Source organism: Dromaius novaehollandiae, chromosome 9 (genome assembly GCF_036370855.1).
Source record: "Dromaius novaehollandiae isolate bDroNov1 chromosome 9, bDroNov1.hap1, whole genome shotgun sequence".
NCBI lineage: Eukaryota > Metazoa > Chordata > Aves > Casuariiformes > Dromaiidae > Dromaius > Dromaius novaehollandiae.
Window position 1 is genome coordinate 12,314,740 of NC_088106.1, and position 20,564 is coordinate 12,335,303.

At 45.4% G+C, this 20,564-nt stretch overlaps 1 protein-coding gene across 2 annotated transcripts; it reads left to right on the top strand.

Moving 5' to 3' along the window:
- The first annotated feature begins 146 nt into the window (after positions 1 to 146).
- Positions 147 to 19,538, top strand: EIF4E2 (eukaryotic translation initiation factor 4E family member 2). 2 transcript variants are annotated; one of them, XM_026094843.2, is made up of 8 exons: positions 147 to 302; positions 1,088 to 1,202; positions 2,423 to 2,557; positions 5,119 to 5,223; positions 8,251 to 8,403; positions 8,492 to 8,628; positions 16,396 to 16,474; positions 19,054 to 19,538. In XM_026094843.2, the coding sequence occupies exons 1-7, from the start codon at positions 283 to 285 to the stop codon at positions 16,439 to 16,441; spliced, it is 711 nt and encodes a 236-aa protein (XP_025950628.1). In that variant the 5' UTR covers positions 147 to 282; the 3' UTR covers positions 16,442 to 16,474; positions 19,054 to 19,538. The 2 variants fall into 2 exon arrangements, with proteins under 2 accessions (XP_025950628.1, XP_025950629.1); XM_026094844.2 differs by lacking the exon at positions 16,396 to 16,474.
- Positions 19,539 to 20,564: the final 1,026 nt, after the last annotated feature.

Genomic DNA, 20,564 nt, shown 5'->3' on the forward strand with positions numbered 1-20,564 from the left:
CCTCCCTGCCGCACTCAAGATGGCGGTTGCCATACAAGTGGGTCTGGCGCACACTGCCGCATTCAAGATGGCGACTCCCTCCGGAGTCCCGATGAAGTCAGCACTCAAGATGGCGGGGGGGGGGAAGTGGCGCATTCCTTTGTTCTCCGTTCCTTCCGACGTGCGCCGCGCTTATGTCGCCGGGGGGAAGCGCGGCGGTCGGAAGTGGCGGAAAGCCTTGGAGGGAGGACTCGGCAGAGCGGAAGTCGCTGAGGTGGACGGAGGTGGCGGCAGCGAGCGAGGATGAACAACAAATTCGACGCGTGAGTCGGCAGCGGGGCCGTCCCCGACCACCACCCTCCCCGGCCCGGGGTGGCGACGCGGTCCCGCCTCCCCCCCCAGCCCGCCCCGAGGCTCCCCCCAAACGGCGGCGCTGTCCCGGCGCCGTTGAGGCGGGACGCGATGAGTCACGGGGCCGCGCACAGCCCCATTTTGCCCCCTCAGGGCGGCCCGGCCCGGCCCTGCTCGGGGACTCCCGCCTGGCCCTGAGGGGAGCGGGTCCGCGGTGAGGGGGTCTGGCGGCACAAGCCCTTGCTCGTGGCGGGGGGATCCGCCGTGGGGCGGCCCGGCCGCGGGCCGCCTTCTGGCCCCACTTCTCGCTCCCCTTTTCCGGCCCTTCGCAGGGAAGCGGGCGGGCGGGCGGGGAGGCCTGTGGGGTGCGGGGTGCCGCGAGGGACAGCCTCCGCTGGGCTGAGGGGTGTGCGGAGCTGGGTGGCAGAATCAGCAAAACCTCAGTGGATGGCCTCCGTGTCTGCCTCCCAAGTAGTTAGGTTTTTGTGCAGCAGATCTCTGCCCATTACAAAGTGCTCGAGTTTGCCCTAAAAAGGCATTTTGTTGCACACTTCTGCTTAAAAGTGTCTACCTAAGGTGCTAGTGATGGGCTCTAGGCATGCAAAATCCCATCTGTGGCTTTCACTGTGTAGGCTGTCAAGTGTAGATTTCCAGATGCTGGTGGCTCTTGTGTGACATAGGAGCTTAGAAGCAGGGGCTGATGATGAGGCTTCTTGATTGTGAGATACAAGATTTTTTTCTTCATTTTGTTTACCAGTTTGAAAGATGATGATAGTGGAGACCATGACCAGAATGAGGAGAACAACACACAGAAAGACAGTGAGAAGGAAAAGAATGATCGAGAGAAACCACAGAGTAGTACCAAGAGGAAGGTAAGGTGCTGGCACCTGCATTCTGTCACCAGGGCATGATGTGGGAATGCTAGAGTGTTCTCAGTCCAGGAATAAGAAGAATGCATCTTAGAGTGCTGTGGTCACTTAATGTGCTGTTACTGCTGTAATGAAGATGGGGGGCTATGTTAGCATTTGGCTAACTTGACATATCTTTTGGGGATATGTAATCTGTGGAGTGAATGCACCCTTCACAAATGCAGTTAGTACTTTGGCTGGCCTTTGAATAGAAATGAGAAGCAAGGCTTTATTCCCTCCCCCCCCCCCCCCCCCCAAATTATTTAGAGGAGAGGTAGGGGAGTGACTGACTGACAGAGTAGTGGCTTGCAATTGGTTTACCAAGCCATATTTGTGCCATTATTGAAATAATCCTTAAGACAGGATCCGTGTGAATGTAAAGTAGCCTAGTTAGGAATGCAAATGCCTACCTTCTTTTTGTCTTGTGCTTAGGAAAACTCTACTCTCCGAAGTAATGCAGTCCTTGTGCAAGTGGAGTGTAGGCATTTGTGGCACTCGTGACTCTTGGGTAATGGCTTCTCATTTGCCCATTTTATGCTCATTAGAAACTTTTTTTTATTGCAAATGGATGGAGGCTGGAAAGAGATCACTGCCTACTGGTAGCAGTGGGTTCTGCCAAAGCTGATGTAACAAGTTCTGAGACAGTCTAATCCTCCCAGAGTCTTAGGGTGTTGGTTGCTTAGGGGAGTTGCTGTCACCAGGGAGTTATAATTGCTTTTGAATCATGGTTCAGTGTAAATGGGTTTTGCTCTTCTCAGGGAATGAGAATGGCTTTTTTTTTTCCCCTTTAATTAAAACATTAAGCTCTTATACTGCCCTTTTAGTCGGTCTGTCTGTTTACTTTGAGACAGTCACAGTCAAGGACTAAAACTTAGTATTACTGCTTTTATTTAAGATGAGGGTTGCTTTGTGTGACACTTCCTCAAGCATAAGTTATTGTTTCCTTAGCCATCCCTGTACTCCAAATTCCTAATGTTCTTTTGAAATAGTTAGCTGCTATTAACCTCATGGCCCATCTTAGACAGTTAACAGAGATGATATTTTTCTGTGAAAATGAGGATGAGTTGTTTGCTTTACACTCAGTGAGGGCAGGAACATGTGGACTGCTGATGCCGTGGATGTAACTTCTCTCATTGCCCTTTAGAGGAGCGAATAAGGAATAAGCAAGCTTTTTTGTTCTGCAGGCTGTTGTCCCAGGGCCAGCTGAGCACCCCCTGCAGTATAATTACACTTTTTGGTACTCCAGACGAACACCTGGGAGGCCTACCAGCTCGCAGAGTTACGAACAGAACATCAAACAGATCGGCACCTTCGCCTCAGTGAGTATATTCCTGTTATCCTTGTGTCACCTGGGCATGGTGTGGTCACCGTGGCTGGCTTAACTCCCTGTGCTCTTACCGTTGGGCAGCAGAGTGATGTGCCATAATTTGCAGGTGGATTTTGAACTGCGTACAGCAGGTGACATGTCTAAAGCAGTTGTCTAAAGCAGTTCTCCTTTGCCCTGTGCTGGACATTAGCGCGTGCAGTAATGGTGGAAGCTGGAATAATAATAGCAAGTGAAAAGAACTCCTATTTAGCTTAAATCAGATAGCTGGAGCAGAACTTGACAGGTAAGCAAAGAGAAGAAGGGAACAGCTTCTCCTGTGTGTGGGATTTGAATGCAGTATAGTTGTGAGGCAAAGACTGTTGTACGGCCCATTTTTTGTCTGTATCTCCACCACAAGTAATGTATTTGGAACAGGCATCTGGTCTGCTATACATACAAGTGGCTGACGGTCTTGTGTCTTTTGGCTGTCTGAAAGCGATGACTGAGGTGTGGTTTGGTATTGCAGTGAAGTTTGTTAAAAGGTGAACTGCTGTTCCTTCTCCCTCCCACTATTTTGATGGTTTGTTCCTAGAATAATTTGAACATATCTTGAAAGGCCAGTGCTGGGTTGTTGCATGGTGCTGGCAATCTGAAATTGTTATTAAAATCTCAAGAGACACGGGGAAAAAAATGTGTCCTTAGTTGTGCAGGCACCAAATATAATATTGTTCTCAAGTCCATTGGCTGCTTGGTGTCTGCTTGGGTTATTTCAGAAACTTTATTGTCAGGACAAAGAGGAATTACTTTTTAAAAAAATCTTATATTTTCTTCAGATTTTCCAGGGTCCCTTGCAAATGTTAATTTTGCCCACTGGTAAATCTTTCTTCTGCAGTCCTGGAATTTGTAAAGATATTCCTCTATCCCTTCTGGAGGCTGCAAAAACATGCCTGTCCCAGCAGCTAGCCTGTGTTATTGCATCTACACAGGATAAGAGTAGGAAGAATAGTTCTAAGCATGTTGAATCACAGGTAGCTCCTGCTCCTGTTCTCCTGTGTTATCCATTATTTTTGCTTTAGTGAATGAACAATTTATGTATGTATTCTCCCAGCTGTCATGGGAGCAAGCCCAAATTGCTTGGACTGAGTGTGGCTGCTGTATGATGATCTGGCAGTTACTTTTCAGTCTGTTTTTTAAATCAATATAGACTTAAAATTGATTTTTAGCTCCTCAGAGGACAAGCTTCACACATTCTGTTGTCTGCCCTTTCCTGCAAAGAATTTGTGGTTGCTGTTGTGGGCTAGAAATGCTTGATTTCAGTTAGGATGGGGGGCACTGGCCAGAGGGTCTGTAAATGTGTTTGATTCCAAATGTTCTGTTAAAGAAGAAGAGAAAAAAGGTTTCAGAAAGAAGTGTCTGAGGCTAAATCTGGTTCAGATTTATTCTTTGCTTTTGATTAGAATGCCCTCAAAGCTTTTAAACATTAACCACTAGAGGGCATATTCTCTCAGTGTAAGAATTTAATTTCTATACTGCATTTGGATGTGTCTGACAAAAATAGATTGCTTCTGACCCTACCTCAGTCTTGGTTCATAATTATATTGCCTGTAAAGGGAAATTCCTGCTTGGATGGTAGAGATCAGAGACTGGAGCAGAATTCCAAGTGGTGACCAAGTCATCAGGGTCTCTCTGATAAAGTACTCAGGATGGTTTCTAACCCCTGTGGCTTCACTGCTGGTCTGCTTAATAGCTATTGTCTTACTGAGTACAATCCTCTTCTAATGTGGAAATTACTAGAATCTTTCCCTGGTGCCTTGTTTTGTTTTAAAGATCCAGCCTCTCTAAAATTCTTTCTCATTCAGAGAATCTCAAAGGATAAATATTTTATTTTTAAGAATTAAAAAAGGTAATTCCCTTGCCTTCAGGCCAGACTGCTTGAAGTGGGTATGGAGATGTTGTGATGAAAACTGGTGTTTTTGAAGTGGTCAAAGCGTACTGTGACAGATTTAAATGCCTCTTATTTCCTTTTACAATAAAAGCTTTAGGTGATGCCTCTAAAATCTTCAACCAGAACTAGAATGTGTTCGTTGTATTTAAAACCTGGGTACAGTAAAATCAAATATGAAATATGTCTCATTTGGAGGCTCAGTTTCTGCAGTCCCCGTTATGGCAGAGAACATGGTTAATGCAGGGCTGATGTAATCTTGTATGTGTAAAGAGGCTTGGTTGTAGCCGACGCACTTGGCATGTCCACTAATCGAAACTTTGGGAGGTAGGATTTACAAGACACTGTTCTTCAGAGCAGTGGTTGTCCCAGCGTAGATTTCTTCAGACAAGAACGAAGTAGCTTGCGGAAGCATCTGTTGAAAATTTCACATGGTTATCTGCCAGTCAGAAACAGCTCCCATCCCACGACTGCCTTCTGGGTGTCCTGATCAAGACATTGTGACAAGGAAGCAGAATACAAGAGGGGAAGGTGGCTCTGTTCAGCTGATACAGAACACAGAGTCTGTTTCCTTAAGAGTCTTAGCTCTGAACAGCATGGGCAGCCTGATTGCATGGTTTGTGTCATTGCAGGTGGAGCAGTTCTGGCGGTTTTACAGTCATATGGTACGTCCTGGGGACCTGACAGGCCATAGTGACTTCCATCTTTTCAAAGAGGGGATCAAACCCATGTGGGAGGTGAGTTGGAGCTCTCATTTCTGCCTTGATATTTTCCAAGAGTATTCTGGAAGAAACTTTCTGCAGAGAAGGGACTCTTGTCATTAAATGGCATGCCAGACTTCTCCTGGATGCAACCTTTCTTTTGAGTTGCCCTTAAACCTGTCCTCGGAGCTCTGTCCCATCTAACCTGGCAGATCCATGAGCTGCTGGCAGGGAAGAGGGTAAATGCAGAGGGGTGCTAGCAGCACTCCTCCGAAGGCTGCAGAGCTGCCTTTGTTTGTGGATTCTGGAGGATCTCTGGGCAGCACTGCCTGAGGGATCCCGGCTAAGCTCTGTGCTTCCTAGATATTGACATCTGCCTCTTCTTATAGCTTCCTCCAATGACAGCAGTGCGGGGCTTTCCTCTAAAAGGGCTGAGCCTCTGTAAGTGGAATTCGATAAACGTAAGAAACCAGTCTTCCTTCTTCAGATGAAGGAAGGAAAAGGTGCATGTGGTTAAAAGCCCTGCAACTGTATGTAGAGCTGAGGATGAAAAGAAGGCTTAGTCCTTCATTCCCTTTCTGTTTCCAAGGCACTTGGTTTGTGTCTGTTCGCTCATATCCAAATCTATTAAAAGGAAAAAAAAACTTTGCCCAACGAATCATTCTTCTGGTACCTGGCCTGCTTCCAGCAATGACCAATACCATTCACGATATGAGAATTTTATGTGTTGCTCTGAAGTACCTAATTATGCTGCTTGGTCCTGAGAAATTTATATATGACCCTAGTTGGCAATTATTTTAAGCAAGGTGTTTTATAGCCAGTTACTGCAAATACAATTTATATAAAATATTTAACCCCCTTTGGACTCCTAGTGAGCTAGCTGCTCTGATAATATGTCAACCAGAGATTCCACAAGTTAATGATACCAGAATTTCTATAAAGCTTAATCCTGTAGCCATTTTAAGATTTTTGGGGTGTTTTTTTTTGTTTTTTTTTTTTTGTTTTTTTTTAAAAAAAAAAGCTCTGGTCTCATTCCCTTCTTGTGTGTTTGTATTTGGAGAAGAGAACCTGGGATCTTGGTGCTGGCCTTTTCTTTGCTCCTTGCTTTGTAGGGCTTTCTTTGTTTATGCTCCTTTCTCTTCCAAACTAATCCTACTTACTGTCATCCTTGTAGGTGCATATATGAGGAGCCATTCCCACACATAAATTCTGTATGTGGCTCTGATCTTTTTCTGGATCCATCTCTGCCTTTTCTGGGTAAAGTCAGAAGCACTAAGCATTATGTTCCCGTGTGATTTACTGTGCTGCAGATCATTATTATTCTGGTAAAGGGAAATCAAATGCTTGACTGAACCGAAGCTTGTTTAACCTGGAAGAAAACTAACAATAACCATAAAACACACAATACAGCATCTGTCTCCCAAATACAGTTCTTTTTCTAGCTCTGAGCCTGCTTAAACCACCTTTGAAGTATTTGGAGCAATAGCATTTTCTCTTCTGACTTTTCTATCTCCATCAGTCAGTGTGGAAAGTCTTTGGAGGAGTTAAACCCAACTCCTCGTTTAAAGGCTGAAGTCTAGATGGCTAAATTCTTAAGACTGGGATGTTAATAACTTGGAAAACAAGGATACTTAATCAGAATATGGTTTGCATCTGTTGGGGATCTGCCACATTCCTAGAACTTGTGTTGATTTGGATTCTTCACCTTGCATGGGGCTGCTGTCATGCTTCAAGGTTCTGCCTGGAGCTGACACCTTCTCCTTTCAGAATGGGTTTTGGCACATACCTGGAAACCTGGGGTCTGATGGCTGCTGCTGTTATGCTGTCACTTCTGTGTTTGTTTGGTTTGCTTCATTAGGACTTCTCTTTGAAAGCACTCAGTTTTTTAATTTTATCTGAGCCCTAAAGAAGCTTCAAGGCTAGAATGAAGTCTTTTTTTTTTTTTTTTCTTTTTTCATTATGATGTAAATACTTGGGCTGTCTGACCTAGAATGTTTAAAGTATATCCCAGATTGGGAGAGGGGATTGCTGATGATTTGGCTAGGGACATCCTGTGTTGTGCAGTCTCCTCTGAATTCTCCTCTGTTTTTTCCTGTTTCTGCCCTAGACTTGTCATTGTCTTCCCTTCCTAACTGCCATCTCTTTGACTTGTTCCTACCTCTCTCCCTTCTGATTTTGATGGAATTAACACCCTTCTTGCCTTGTAAGACTTCCCAGTTACAATGCCGTACAAGGGAATGCCACTATATTCTGCAGATAGGAACTGCCATTTGATGTGGATATGTATGCTTTGATGCAGGGTGGTTTGTAGTAGTTTTCAGTTCTTTTTCAGGTGCAACATATGAAATCTCGAGGTAACAAATTTAATGCTTAGCCTAAATTTGTCCCTTCTTCCTTCTCCCCCACTTTGGGGGTTGCCTTGGGCCACCACAATCTGGACCAAACCTTCAGCTGTATGTGTGACAAAACCAGTGGCTCCCAGAAAAAGGACTGATTCTGTGTTTGTACTACTTGTGAGCAAAAGAACTTGAATTTGAATGGACTTTGCTGGAAATGTGGAAGGAAAGCGTTTCTGCAATTTGCTTTTAAATAGTACTTTGCAAAGTGTTTCCTTGCTTTCCATGTTCTCTGATGAGGGATGTTCCTGTTTTACAAGTAGAATCATTCATACAGGGGAGTGACTTCACTTTAGACAGAGGGAGAGTCAGTCTCGGGTTGAGTTTAATGGTTGTTGTCTTCTGGTTTTGTGTGCAGACTGGTAGGCCTAGGGTAGAGTCTTTTTTTAGTGGAGTAAAACACTAGAGCTCACATTTTCAGTGCATAAAGCTTTCTCTGGAAAGCTGAAAGTCATTGTTTCAAATACTTTGTATTCAAAATAAGTGGTACACCTCCCTCTCTGCTTGTGTGGTGGAGAAATAATAATGCTGTAGCTTGAAAATACCTTCATTCTGTCCCTAGTGCCCCACCCAATCAATATCTGCTCCCATCTGTGGCTCTGCTGTCTTGTGGAAAGCAGAAAAATAGCTAGAAGAAAACAAATTGATTTCTTGCCCTTCTTCCTAGGATGATGCCAACAAAAATGGTGGTAAATGGATTATCCGTCTGCGGAAGGGCTTAGCGTCACGATGTTGGGAGAATCTCATCCTGGCAATGCTGGGAGAACAGTTTATGGTGGGGGAAGAAATCTGTGGGGCAGTCGTCTCTGTCCGGTTCCAGGTAAGCTGTTATGAGGACTGGCACCTACTTCCATTTGGCAGGGTGACAAAAAATGCCATCTGCTTACCCCTTACATGCTATTCTGTAGGAGGATATTATCTCGATATGGAACAAGACAGCCAGCGACCAAGCCACGACAGCCCGGATACGTGACACGTTACGAAGAGTGCTAAACCTACCTCCCAACACCATCATGGAATATAAAACGCACACCGACAGCATCAAGTACGTGTGGTGTGGCGGGGGAGGGCCCGCTGCTGGTTGCATGCGTGCTTGAGCGATTTAACGCAAATCGCAAGAACTGAGAGAACCGCTTGTGTGTGTTGGGGCTGTTCACTGCAAACAGTAATACGAACAGCAGCAGTTGTTGCCAGCACGCTTGCAAAGCCAAATATCTGTGTCATTATCAAGCTGTTGTTAGGGACATTGGGTTCTAATAGTAAAGCCTTAATTTCTTGAATGATATAGTCCTGGGCTTTGCTAGCAATCCACCTAGCCTGTCACTTAGTAGCTGGGCAGCCCAGTGTGGAACTGTAGCTTGATGTATTCAAAGATGAGATTGCAGTGGGGGGACGAGATCATTTGAATGAACAGAGATTCTGGGGAATAAAGTGCGGAAGCTAACAGGGATTTATAGTGCCATTAGACTTATAAATGATCTTGGGAAAGTGCTGTGTGAATTTACAGTGCTGTACAAATGATTTCTAATCATAATAAACGCCGTATATTAAGTCTTCCAGGACCTGGTGACCGAGGCTCTTTAACAACACTAGAAGTTCATGGTACACAGAGAGGACAGCTGTATTTTTAAATAAACCCATTATAGCTTACCATACCAAGCTATTCAGGGTGACTTTTATTTCCCACAAAGTGACAAAGAATTGCATATATAGGTGTTGGTTATAAGGAAAAAAAAAAAAAAGATTTACATTATTCACTTAAGTGTATTATAAACCAATACACTGATTAGGTCATGTTGTTTAGATTAACACTTGGAAAGGTGTACAATGGAAAAGAAGTGTAACAAATTAATAAGGCGTTGATAGACCAATGAGCTTTCCAATGCAGCCTATAATCAGGGTGCAAGTACCTTTCATGATTTCTTTTCTTTACGCTGGCTTGTCCTTTCCCCATGGTCACCCTCTCTTCAGTGCTCTCTCAAACGGTTTTGTGAGCTCAATAATCCTGTTTTTGGCAGAAAAGTAGGTTCTAGTTGCTGCCCATTTTCAGTGTGGGTCACTCTAGCAATAATACAAAGGGCTTGTTGAAGCGCCTTTAGGCATTCTAATGCTCCATATGGCCTCCCCTCCTGTGCGCATGGGAAAGAGAAGGGGAAATTATTGTTATTAAACCAAATCTTTCCCATGCAGGTTCAGTTTCTACAAGTTTTCACTTACTTCTACTGTTGAAATCTCTTACTCATGATTTTGTAGTAGCATTTCTCATGCACTTGTTGCCAGGAGAGGGCACTATTCACTCTGTCCATGTTTTGACATTGCCAAGCGCTCATGCGAATGCACGCCCGGCTGTTTTACTTCTGTTCAGCAGTAGCAGACTGCGGACTGTGATGATGAGGCTTCGTGTGAGGAAGGAGAAGTTTCTGTTCTCCCAGGTTCTCTAAGGAAAGCTGTGTCATAAACCAGTGTTCCAGCTGTGGTGTTGGTTTTGTGTAGCAAGGTTTCTGTGGAAATGATGTGGCCTTTCCCATATACGCTATCCCCTTCGGACTTGCTAGGACAGAGAATGCTGCTATTACAGTGCTCGTAACTGGTTTTGCTATGGCTGTGAGAATTGTTGCATGGTGGTGCGTCTGGTCTCCTGGTCTTATTTCCCTGCAATAGTGTAATATGCCATGCTTGTGGCGCTCTCCAACACGGCATAAGAGCTTCGTTTTGTTCTGCTGACGTATGGTATGAGATGAGCTTGTTCAAGAATAACAGATGTTTGAGGAAGCAAGTTGAGTAGCTCAGATTACAGCTGGGAACAATTCCTGAACAGGAGCAGGTTGGCTTGTCTCCCACTTGTTCTTCTGTGAGATGGAGTGATAGTCAGAAGTTGGTTTGATGGCTTCCTAGTAAAGTAGATCTAAGCAATTAACTTTGAGTCATGTAGGGAATCATGAGAACTCCCCCCTGCCCTTCCCCATTTCCTTGCTTGAGCTGCACCAGTCTGATTTCAGTGCTGTCCAACATTTCCTTCTAATGGCACTGGTGTAAATTCAGAGCAGAACTGCTTGTCAGTAAAGTCTCTGTGTAGTGATGCATGGAACAACGTATTGTGCCCTTCTCGCCTGGTACCAGTGCTAGTATGGAGGAATTGCAGGCAGCAAGCAGCGGTGGCTGCAGAGAGGTGACAGTGCCTGCTGTGTTGACAGAAGAGAGCAGGACAGCCCCAGCTTTCAGTCTGACTCTGCTTGGCTATGCTTTTTATCATTAGGGTTTTCTCACTAATGAAAAATCTCTTGTGTAACTAGTTTCATCTTCCATAAAGTCTGGCTCCTTTTCTTCACCCATCTATCAAGCCCTGTTGAAATACTGTCCGTCATGAATAAACTCCACTTATGCTGCACATGCACCATGTGATTTATGACTCGGGAGGGCTTTCTAGCCAGCACTTTCTATTCACACTCTGCCTGTGTTTTATGAAAGACTCTAATGGAAGAGCCGTGCTGTAGGCTTTGTCAGTGCTGCCTTTCGAGAGGGCCTGTGGCATTTTTCATTTGTATGGGCTGCATCTCTCCACTAGAGCTCTGCTCATGTGCAGGGTTTGATTGGCATTGATTGTGCTTCAGGGAAGGGAGCACGCTTAGCAAGAAAAGAACAGGCGTTTCTCAAAACCTTGACTTTGGGTAGTGAATTGACCTGGATTAGCTTTTGACACACTGTAAATGAACGTTTCTGTAGAAATTACTAGTGTGCCCCTCACTGGGGAACCTGCACACTGTCGTTCAGGTTTTATACGTTCCTTTTGTGATGTTGCATTTCACATTAACTCATTTTTAGACACCATTTTTCATGAGTTGTCAGTGAGGCTGCAGACCCCTTTGTTTCGGAAAGTGGTAGTGCTGCCAAGCTGCATTTGAAAAGTATCTGTTGCTTCACAGCTATTCCAAGAAGCTATTCTGCATTCTGTCCTTCCTGCTCTTGGTGGTGGGGCTTGCGCATTTAGCTAGATAAGCAGATCTTTCATTGCAATTTTCCTGTGTTCGTCCTTTCTCATGCTTGTGGTATTGACAAGCTGCCCGAATCCCAGCGAGTGGAAGGGTCAGCCTAGTCTGTTTGAATTGCCAATCTCTCTAGAAGAGCTAGAGCAATCTCTTGGACTCTGCTGAATTCCAGGGGGTTTATAGTACCTTAGGTGTTAGAGTGCTGGGCACCTGAAAAGAACATGTGACACTTTGTGGGCTACTCTCTTTCAACAGCTGGAGAGAAACCTCTTCTCTTTGTTCCCTCAGAGGTCATCCTTTAGACTGTTCTTAAACCTCTGCAGCTCTGAAGCTGGAAATCTAGGGAACTTGTAATAATGCTTCTGTTGCACTGAGATGTAGTGAAACACTTAATATCTTCTGCTCATCTGTGTTGTTAGTCTTGGAGGTGACATAGTCCAGTAGTGCTATGGGTTAGACGGTGGCAGTCCTGTGGTTTGGGGAGTGTGTGTGGGGGTTGTTGTTTTTTTTAAAAAAACAAAAACAAAAAAACCACACAGCCTCTTACTTTTGCTGTTGTGGGGTGTACACTGTGCTTTTTTGAAAGCAGAGTGTCCCTGGCCCCAGCCCAGTCATGTCTCACTGAAGCCACCAAAAACATTTAGGTATCTGAATGAACTGCAGTTGGGAGAGGGGTTGAGGGAAGTGATTGCTGTAAAGTTTGATGTGAAGAGCTTGGCTGTCTCGCATAACCCTTTGCTCTGCTTGGGGTTATCGGCCTTTCTTTTCTGCTCTGCTAAGTGTGTGGTCAGTGACAATCTCCTGTGCTGAGAGCTCCCACCTGCAGTGCCATCCAGGAAGCCTAGGCAAATTCAACAATGTTGCTTCGTATGCCCAGAGAAACCAGACGCTCATTATGTGGCCATACAGCAGGCTTCCACTGAGCTAGCTGGTCTGGAAGTATTTTGCTTGCTGTGTGACTTTATGGATCGTCCTGTCAGCTTTAAAGCAAGCTGCTTTTTCTGAAAACAAAGCTTCAGTTATTTGTAAGTGCCTGCTGCAGTGAGAGCTGAGCAGAGTATAAAACTCTCCCTTCCTTTCAGAGTCGCCACTGATAACTAATGGGATGGCTTGAGTAAATGAGAAGAATGGTTGATCTTAATAGGGCTGGCACTGGGTTCATTTCACTGCAGGCAGCTGGAGAAAATGACCTTGGACTATATTTTAGCTGGGAAACAAGCAGATATCCTCTGGAGGGAATACGGGTATGCACTGTAAGGAAAGCAAAGGGGGAAGGTTCTTTGGACAAAAAAAAAGTGGGGAAAGAGATCTTGAATTTTAAGTGAAACGGATGAAAAGAGAAATCCTCACGGAAGTGGTGGGTGTTTGCCGAGAAGATCAGTGTCTGCGAGACAGTAAGCTGGTGGTTGCGTGCTTGTGAGGAGTCTTCTTTGTTGTTACATCAGAGTTCAGCCAATTCTGCAACCTACTGTGTTCCTGTGGCACCAGTTCCCATTTGCTTGCTATTTGCTTGCATTAGGAAGTGATATTCCTCATTTCCTCCTACAGTTGTGTTTGTGTCGTCTTTATCTTTGACTGTACCTTAAATGGTGCAGGCAGGGTTAACCTTTTTCAAAGTTAGATGGTTTGCAAATGGGACCCGTACACACTGTCTGATGCCTGTCAGAATCGCAGGTTGTCTTGGGTCCTGCCATCTCTGGAGAGCTGCGTTGCTTCACGCTCATTCCATCAAGTCTGAGAGTAGGCATAAAAGCTAGAGGAGAGCAGTGAGGTTCCAAATCTGATAGCTGTCCTCTTCTGAGTCTCTGCAATTCTGCCTTAATTCATTTATCACTCCATTCTCCAATTTCAGTAACATTTCCAGTGGTTGGTGCAAGTCTAAGAGCACTTCCTTAAACCTGGGCTTTGAAACGATGGATTCATTGATTCATTCTCTGTCACTGCAGAATGCTTTATTCAAAGTGTCTGTGACTTTGTAAGGCTCCCTTATCTTGGTGGCCTGTCTCTTGCCAAAGAAGTGGCTATAACTTGTGTAATTCATGTTTCTTTTCTAGGAGGTCAGTTCAGATGTGTTCATTTCAAAGTCAAGATAGCCTCCCTATTTGCCTTTGCTACAGATGCTGCCACATATTTGAAAGGATTATTTTAAGCTGAGAGAAAAATATCCCAGGTCTTTTAAAGCTGTCTGGTTTTAGGCCTGTCACAAGTTCTTGTCTGGCTTTGGACATGCTTTAAGCACAGTTACTCTGATAGAGCACCCCGGAAGAGGCTGTGTTGCACTGGACACCATACCTGCAGAGTGCAGTGGGTGATCGGTGTGCTGAGAGGTTGCACACACGGTGGTGGAAGGGGCAGGCCTTGGTGAGTGTTGAGACAGTAGCATGCACTACGATAGCTTTCTGTCTCCTTTTTTAGCTGGGGAAGGAGATGGTGAGGAAGCAGGGCTGCCTAGAAAAGCACTGAAGGGGAACTGCTAGGGTTTAGAGATTGAGGGCGGTGTGGAGAAAACAGCTGGTGCTGCTTGCACGGTCCTGACTTTGGAAAGTCCCTTGAAGCAGCAGTGGCTTTTCTTCCTCTTTTTGGTGGAGTCTTAGGTGGTGGCTACTTTTTATGTATTTTCTCCAACTTTCCTGATGGGAGAAAGGGTGCCTTTCCTGGGTCCTGTTCCTGGGCAGTGGGGGAGGGAGTGGGAAGTTTCAACAGTTGTGGGTCAGGAATGAGAGCGGAAGAAAAGCTCTGGCTGGCTTTATTTAGCCTGCTAATGTTTCCATTTCCCATCTGTTCAATGGGAATAACCTAAGTGTCGAGGATCAATTCGCCGAGTATCTGATGGCCACACAGACAGTATAGCAATAAGGTACTAAAAACGTCTATACATAAAAATAACCTCTCTGGCACTGTGCCTTTGGCACATCACAGGTCGTAAAGATTCTGCCAGCTGAAATTAACTGGCAGCCTCGTTCAGCGCGAAATAGAGTGCAGTTTGCTCTGCTAGTGCAGTTTAGGTACATTAGGGCAAACACATCCTGGTGGATTTTTTCAGTTGAGTCAGCAGATAGTTGGAGTAATTAGTACTATAATATGTATGAGGGTCTTAGCTAAAAAAAGTCTTGGCTGGAAGAGCTTTTGCTGTATATCTGTGAGAAGGACTTGGCAGCTGAAGGACTGTGTGCATGATGTTATTGGGATGTTGGAACACAGAACTCCTTATTTTGAAAGAGTAAACGATAATTATGTTGATGAATAATCTACCTTGTGTCCCTTCTGCAGACAAAAGTCACAAGTTTGGGGAGGAGTGTGAGAGAGGAAAGAAAAGATGCAGTTAAGGGTGATGGAAATGTGGAAGTACAAAGCATGGATGGTTGGAGGGAAGATATGAAGGTAGAGAGACTTTGACTATGCTGGAGGTATGGACAGCTTTCCACCTTGTGTTTGGCAGCTAAGAGGGATTCTTTCAAAAGAGGGGTTTGCTGTCCTGCATTCTAGGAAGACAGTGTCACAAAATCCAAGGTGGGCACCACAATGACAAGCTTCTTGCTTGTGCCCTCTTTGTTTGGTTCCCAGCAAGAATGTATGTGAGATACACTCTTTCAGAGTACACGTGACACAAACTCTGCTTGTGGCTATAACTTTGGTGGGAATAACTTTGGGCTATAACTTTGCTGGGAAAGAGCATATGATAACTGAGCTGCTTTTGCACAAGTGCTGAATGGGTGCTTGACTCTGAGGCATAGGTAGGAGCCAGGCTGTGGGTCTGTTTGAGGCACAGATGATGACTAATACAGCACATCCATTTCTGAACTCTCCTGTCATGTTGCAGTGGCCTGATGAGGCAGTTCAGAAAAGATGTGAGGCAGCTGGCAAGTACCAGCAACAAAATCTGTGGGACAGCCTGGGTTTATGACTGACTTGGGTTCCCTTTAAGCTCTGTCCAGCTCTGCAGGAGCTTTTGGGTTCCGTAAATGGCTTGGTGTATGCTGTAAGCACCAACACTGTGTTGCTGGGCACAGAGAACTATGAGTTTTTGCATGTCTTTGATCCCAGAAGATAATAGTCGTGCTCACATTAACCTCAGCATCTTTTCCCTGAGAGGGCTTTCAGTATGCTGCTTTCGTAAAACAGACAGCAATTTTTCAGTCTGCTGGCTTCGTCCGTCAGTAACAGATTCTCCACCAGGGAATGCAACGTTAGGCCTGTCCCTCTAACTTATCTAAAAACATTTTCATTTCAAATAGCTGTAGTGTTTTTATTGTGGTTGTCATTAACAATGCAGGTTTACAATAGGAAATGAGACTTTCTAATAACAATTGGATTCTGCTGCCTGATTGAAGAATGGCCTAATAACTAAGCTGTGTGGCATGGAAAAAAAAGTGCCTTTTGGGGGGGATTGCTACGTATGCAGGTATGTGGTAAAGTGTGAGGCCAGTAACTGGCTGAGTTTAACCAGCCAAAGAATGTGATAATCCAGAAATATGTAACATCAGCTATTTTATTAAGAATAGGAAATAGATATTCCATTTGTGCCTGGGAAGGTCATACCTGTCTCGGGGTATTAATGTGGCTATATCACCAGCAGCCAGTGGGAACGCTTCATGTCTGCGCAGAACTTTAAAGCTGCCTTGTGCTGTCAGATGTTTGGCTGGGTTTTAAGGATGCTTCTATCCACTAGGGCTATCAGAGAATATTGCCTTGCTCTCTGAAGACAAGTGCCTTTCAAACGCCATTGAATGTTTCTGCTCTCGTTAAAAGTTAAGAAGCCTTTGATCTGAAGTGCTGTTTTTTGTTTTTTGTTTTTTTTTCATTTTTTTTTCCCTCTGGCTTGCCAGGGCCTGGGAGGAGTTTCATGGCCTGGTGAACAGCAGTGGCCGCTGATCGAACGCTCCCCTTCCCTCTGTCACACCCAGGGTAGGGCCTCATCTTTCTTCCTATGTGACTTCATGGCATACCTCTCAGCTTCCGACCCTCTTCCTGTGGGCTGGCACATTCTCCTCTTGCCTTGTGGGCCCGTTCTGTTGCTGGCTCTTTCCCAAAGGTCGAAATGATTCTTTGGACCAAAGACACCAACATTCATAGTGGTGTCCATTCACTCAGCATTTTTTTTTTTTGTTGCGATGCTGAGTGCTGTTTTGATAATGTGTCCTCCTTCTGTGAAGGGCAGTTGTGTCCCAGACCTGGTCCCAGGAGGCTGAGAGGTATGTCTTCAGCTTGGGTCTGTTGTCTAGGGTTAACTGTTAGCAGATATAGAGTGGTAAATGGTTAAGCACATCCCCGTGATGGACACTGAGAGAGATGCCTAGAGCTTGGCATGCGTGCCTTTGCTCTTGACAGTGGGCTGGGGCAGAATAAATTAGTCTGTCAATAAAAACTTGTTCAGGAAGGGCACACAGTAGCTACTGTGTTTAAAAATAATAATGCTGTGGCTAACGAGATGAAACCACCCGCTACTTCTGTTAACGGCAACCAACCACATACAGAGAAAATAGCTGAGGTGAACTCAGTGCTATTGTAAGCCTTGCAGCCTAGATTGTTTTTTCACCTCTAATACCCACTTACCTGATGGCAGGCCCCTTCCTTTAAAAGGGCTAGCACAAGGCCTAGCTATGAGAGTTGTGTTTTGGTTGTAGCTCAGTGGGACTGCTCCATTGCTGAGTACCAGAGCACAGGAGGGAGGGTTGCATTGCCCTGTTCCCACCCCATGGTGGTATGTAGCTGCTCCAACGCGGCTGAGCTCTGAGGAGCCACTGGGAATCAAGTGCTCCCCAAACCTCCCTCCGCAGCTTTGGGCAAGCAGCGCTCCTATTAACTCGCTCTGAAGTCATAGGTGGAAATAACATCTTTCTTTCCTCACCAGATTGGCTTTTTGTGAGGATTAATGGTTACAAAATGTTACACAAGCAGCTATTAGTGTTTTTATTGTTAGATGACATTCAAGTGACCTTCCAGTAGAGAAAGCCAACTCACTTTATGAAATACCAGTCCTAAAAGGCAGTAAATGTGCCAAGTTTATTGGTTGACAGTGACAGGATTCGTTTGGCTTTCAACTGTATTGGGTTACCTATGCTAACCAGGGAGAGTAGTGATGAGCAGAGGGGGCTGGAGAACCCTGATAAAGGCAGAAGAAGGGGAAATGCAGGAATCTGTCCAAGATAGAGGTAACCAGAGTATGCTGTCCTTCCAAGGTGGATGGCACAGGTGAAAGCACAGCATGGGATGAGAAACCGAACCACTGTTGCAGATTAACTGAAATGCAGTTAATGAATCCTGAATCATGTTCCCAAATTGCAGTACAGCCTACTTTGCTCACAAGTACAAAGGTGATTCCCAGTCTTCTGCAGATAACCCCCAGACTGGGTTTTGCTGTCAAATAATAGCAGAGTAACTTAGTTAACTCCCTAAGGTGCTTTCGACTTCTGCTCCTTCAACTCTCCAGCCTGCCTCCTGGAGATGTTCCAGCATGCACTGTGCTGTGATGTCGCAGCTACCACGTGGCTCTTAGTGGCAGGGTCAATGTTTTAAGCAGGATTTCTACAGTTCTACAGTCTGTTTTATTTCCAAAGCTATGAGCTGCCTTCGTTCTCCAGCCAAGCTCTGCTGATTTGGTTTGATGTGTGCTGGGGCATCCCTGGGTGATTGGTTTACTGCCCTGTCCCTGTTAGGGGAAGGGATGCATAGTTGGACAGCTGCCAAAGCCATCCTCTCAAAATAATTGTGATCTCATGTTATTCCATTTTTGGGTTAAAAAGAAGAAAAAAACCTTTTTATTAATGTGTAAATATGCCTTACCTATTGCTGCTGCTCACAGGCTAGCAGTAAGCACCGAACAGAGGTTTCTGTAACCTGCCCCATCTTCAATCACTGCTGTCTGTTGCAAGACTATAGAAATGAAGGTTGTGGACCAGCAGTCCTTTCTGTGTCAGTAACCCTTGTGACTCACATGGCAGTACTTATGTGAGTAAAAGCTGCTGGAAAATCTCTTCTATTTAAACTCGGGGAAAATGTCCGTATCAGATTAAATGTTCTTTTAAGGTAGGAGAAACCAGATGCCTAAACTTGTTAACAGCATGACACAGGAGCCTAGATAGGAGGGACAAGAGGCAGGAGAGGTTGCACTGCCAGTATGTGCTCCAAGTAGAGTCCCTGAGGACAACTGTTTGGGAAGGAAGAGGCCTTGTGAGTTGTTTAAGATACATCAAGGAGGTTTATCAGTGCCTATCATATCCTTTACTCACAGGGAATACTACTTTTTGCTTACTGATGGATGGGGATGAACCAGGATCTCCTTGTGTTCCAGGTGTTCTGGAATAGCAGATTGGCTTAAGTGGAAAGTCTCCAGATAGAAAGTAGATCTGCTCAGGAGGTTTAACTAGCATAGATTTGGGTGACAGCACTAGGATGGCAACACATAGTGGCTAACGGGTGGAATGGGGGGCACTGTCATCTGAAGGAAAGCGCATCTTTAACCTTTGTCTTCCCTCTCTTTTCAGGGATAATTCAAGCTTTCGAAATACAAAAATCACATTGTGAGAACAAGAGTTGGCACTAAGCTCCTCTCTCCGTGTTGAAAGCACTGAGAGGTCTCCACCAGTGCCCACCGACCTCTGAAGGGACTCATGGGCCACTCTCTTGCACTCCTCTTTGGAGGAAGGATCCATCCAACGCCCTCCAGCAGCGGTGATAATAGAGGCTGATCTTGTCATACACAAACTTTTTTTAGCAGCGGGGCGGGAGGCCAACCTTTCAATTAGCAGCGTGCCCTTGGGGCCGCATCTTGCAGCACTTTCCTGTCTTTCTCTACATGGCATGCAGGATCTCTGGGATTCTGCCTTGATGTCAGAGCCTTTTGCTGAGGGATACCAGTATTAAAAATCTCTCTGCAGCTGGGAGGAGCTTCCCAGTTGAGAGTCAGCCCCATGGTTTGCAAATGCACCCCTTTCAGCTCTGCCAATAAATTATTGGGTCTCTTTGTTTCTTTCAGTCTCTCTTTTTTTGCTTTGTCTAAAAATCAGTGTGATGGTATTTCTGTAGTCTGTGGTAAGGCTTCAGGTCTGCTTCTGCTAGTTCCATGAGGCATCTTCCCCTGAGCTGCCACCTACATGGCTCCTCTGAAGCAGCAAAGCACCACAAGTGCCTGTATTGACCTAACTCCACAGTGTTTGTGGAATTATTTGGGCACAAGAGTGATGGATACACCGGCTTGCTTAAAAAGGTACTTTCTTTGCTCCCACCCCTTATTTGTGCTCTGTGGTTAATAGGGTTGTGTACCCAGCCCTTCTTGCTGGAGAGAGGGGTGCAAGCTGCTTTTAAACTAGGACAAGGAGGTGTTTGGTGTCACTTAATTGCCTTGACTTCTGAACCAACAGCTCTGCCTGGTGTTGGGTCCACGGAAAGGTGGAATGCAGGGCCATGAGTGCTTGTGTGGGTGGGCTGAGTTGTGATGCACTGTCCTGAGGTTTGCAAGTCCTCAACCATCTGGGAAACTGGCTGCCCCAGTGGCTGTAGCAGAAGAGGGTGATGGCCCAGGCTTTGTCACTTATAGCTGTGTGAAAGCTATGATGAGAATCAGAAGGGGGACAGCAAGTGACCCCCTGTCTCCTGTCCTCCAGGGCAAGGCTAGATTGATGGGTTGTTGCCTGGAAAGCCAGCATGTCTGCAATTGAGATGCCACAGAAACAATAGGAGCTAATTATTTCCTCTGATTGTGTTCAACTACAACGCTAATTGTACTCATTAACAGCTCTAGCCTTTTCCCCTCTTCCTTGGGGAATTGTGCAGTCGCTTTTCATTTTTAATAGAGCCTTTGCACTGGGTGGGAGGGGGCACCTGCAGCCAGAGCTGGGGCACAACTCCTGCCCTGTGCGTTCTGCACAGTCCCCTGGGCGAAGGGCTGCTTGGGCCAATTTGGTAGCAACCGCAGAACTGGCAGCCTGTGTCTGGGACAATTACCAGCCTTGGGGACCAGGGGACTTTCAGCCGCATGACTCTGACTGCAAATTCC

Coding starts and splice junctions, on each gene's coding strand:
- EIF4E2 (XM_026094843.2), top strand. CDS start 283: ATGAACAACAAATTCGACGC. Junction 8,404..8,491: donor TCGTCTCTGTCCGGTTCCAG/GTAAGCTGTTAT, acceptor GCTATTCTGTAG/GAGGATATTATCTCGATATG. Junction 8,629..16,395: donor ACGCACACCGACAGCATCAA/GTACGTGTGGTG, acceptor CTGGCTTGCCAG/GGCCTGGGAGGAGTTTCATG.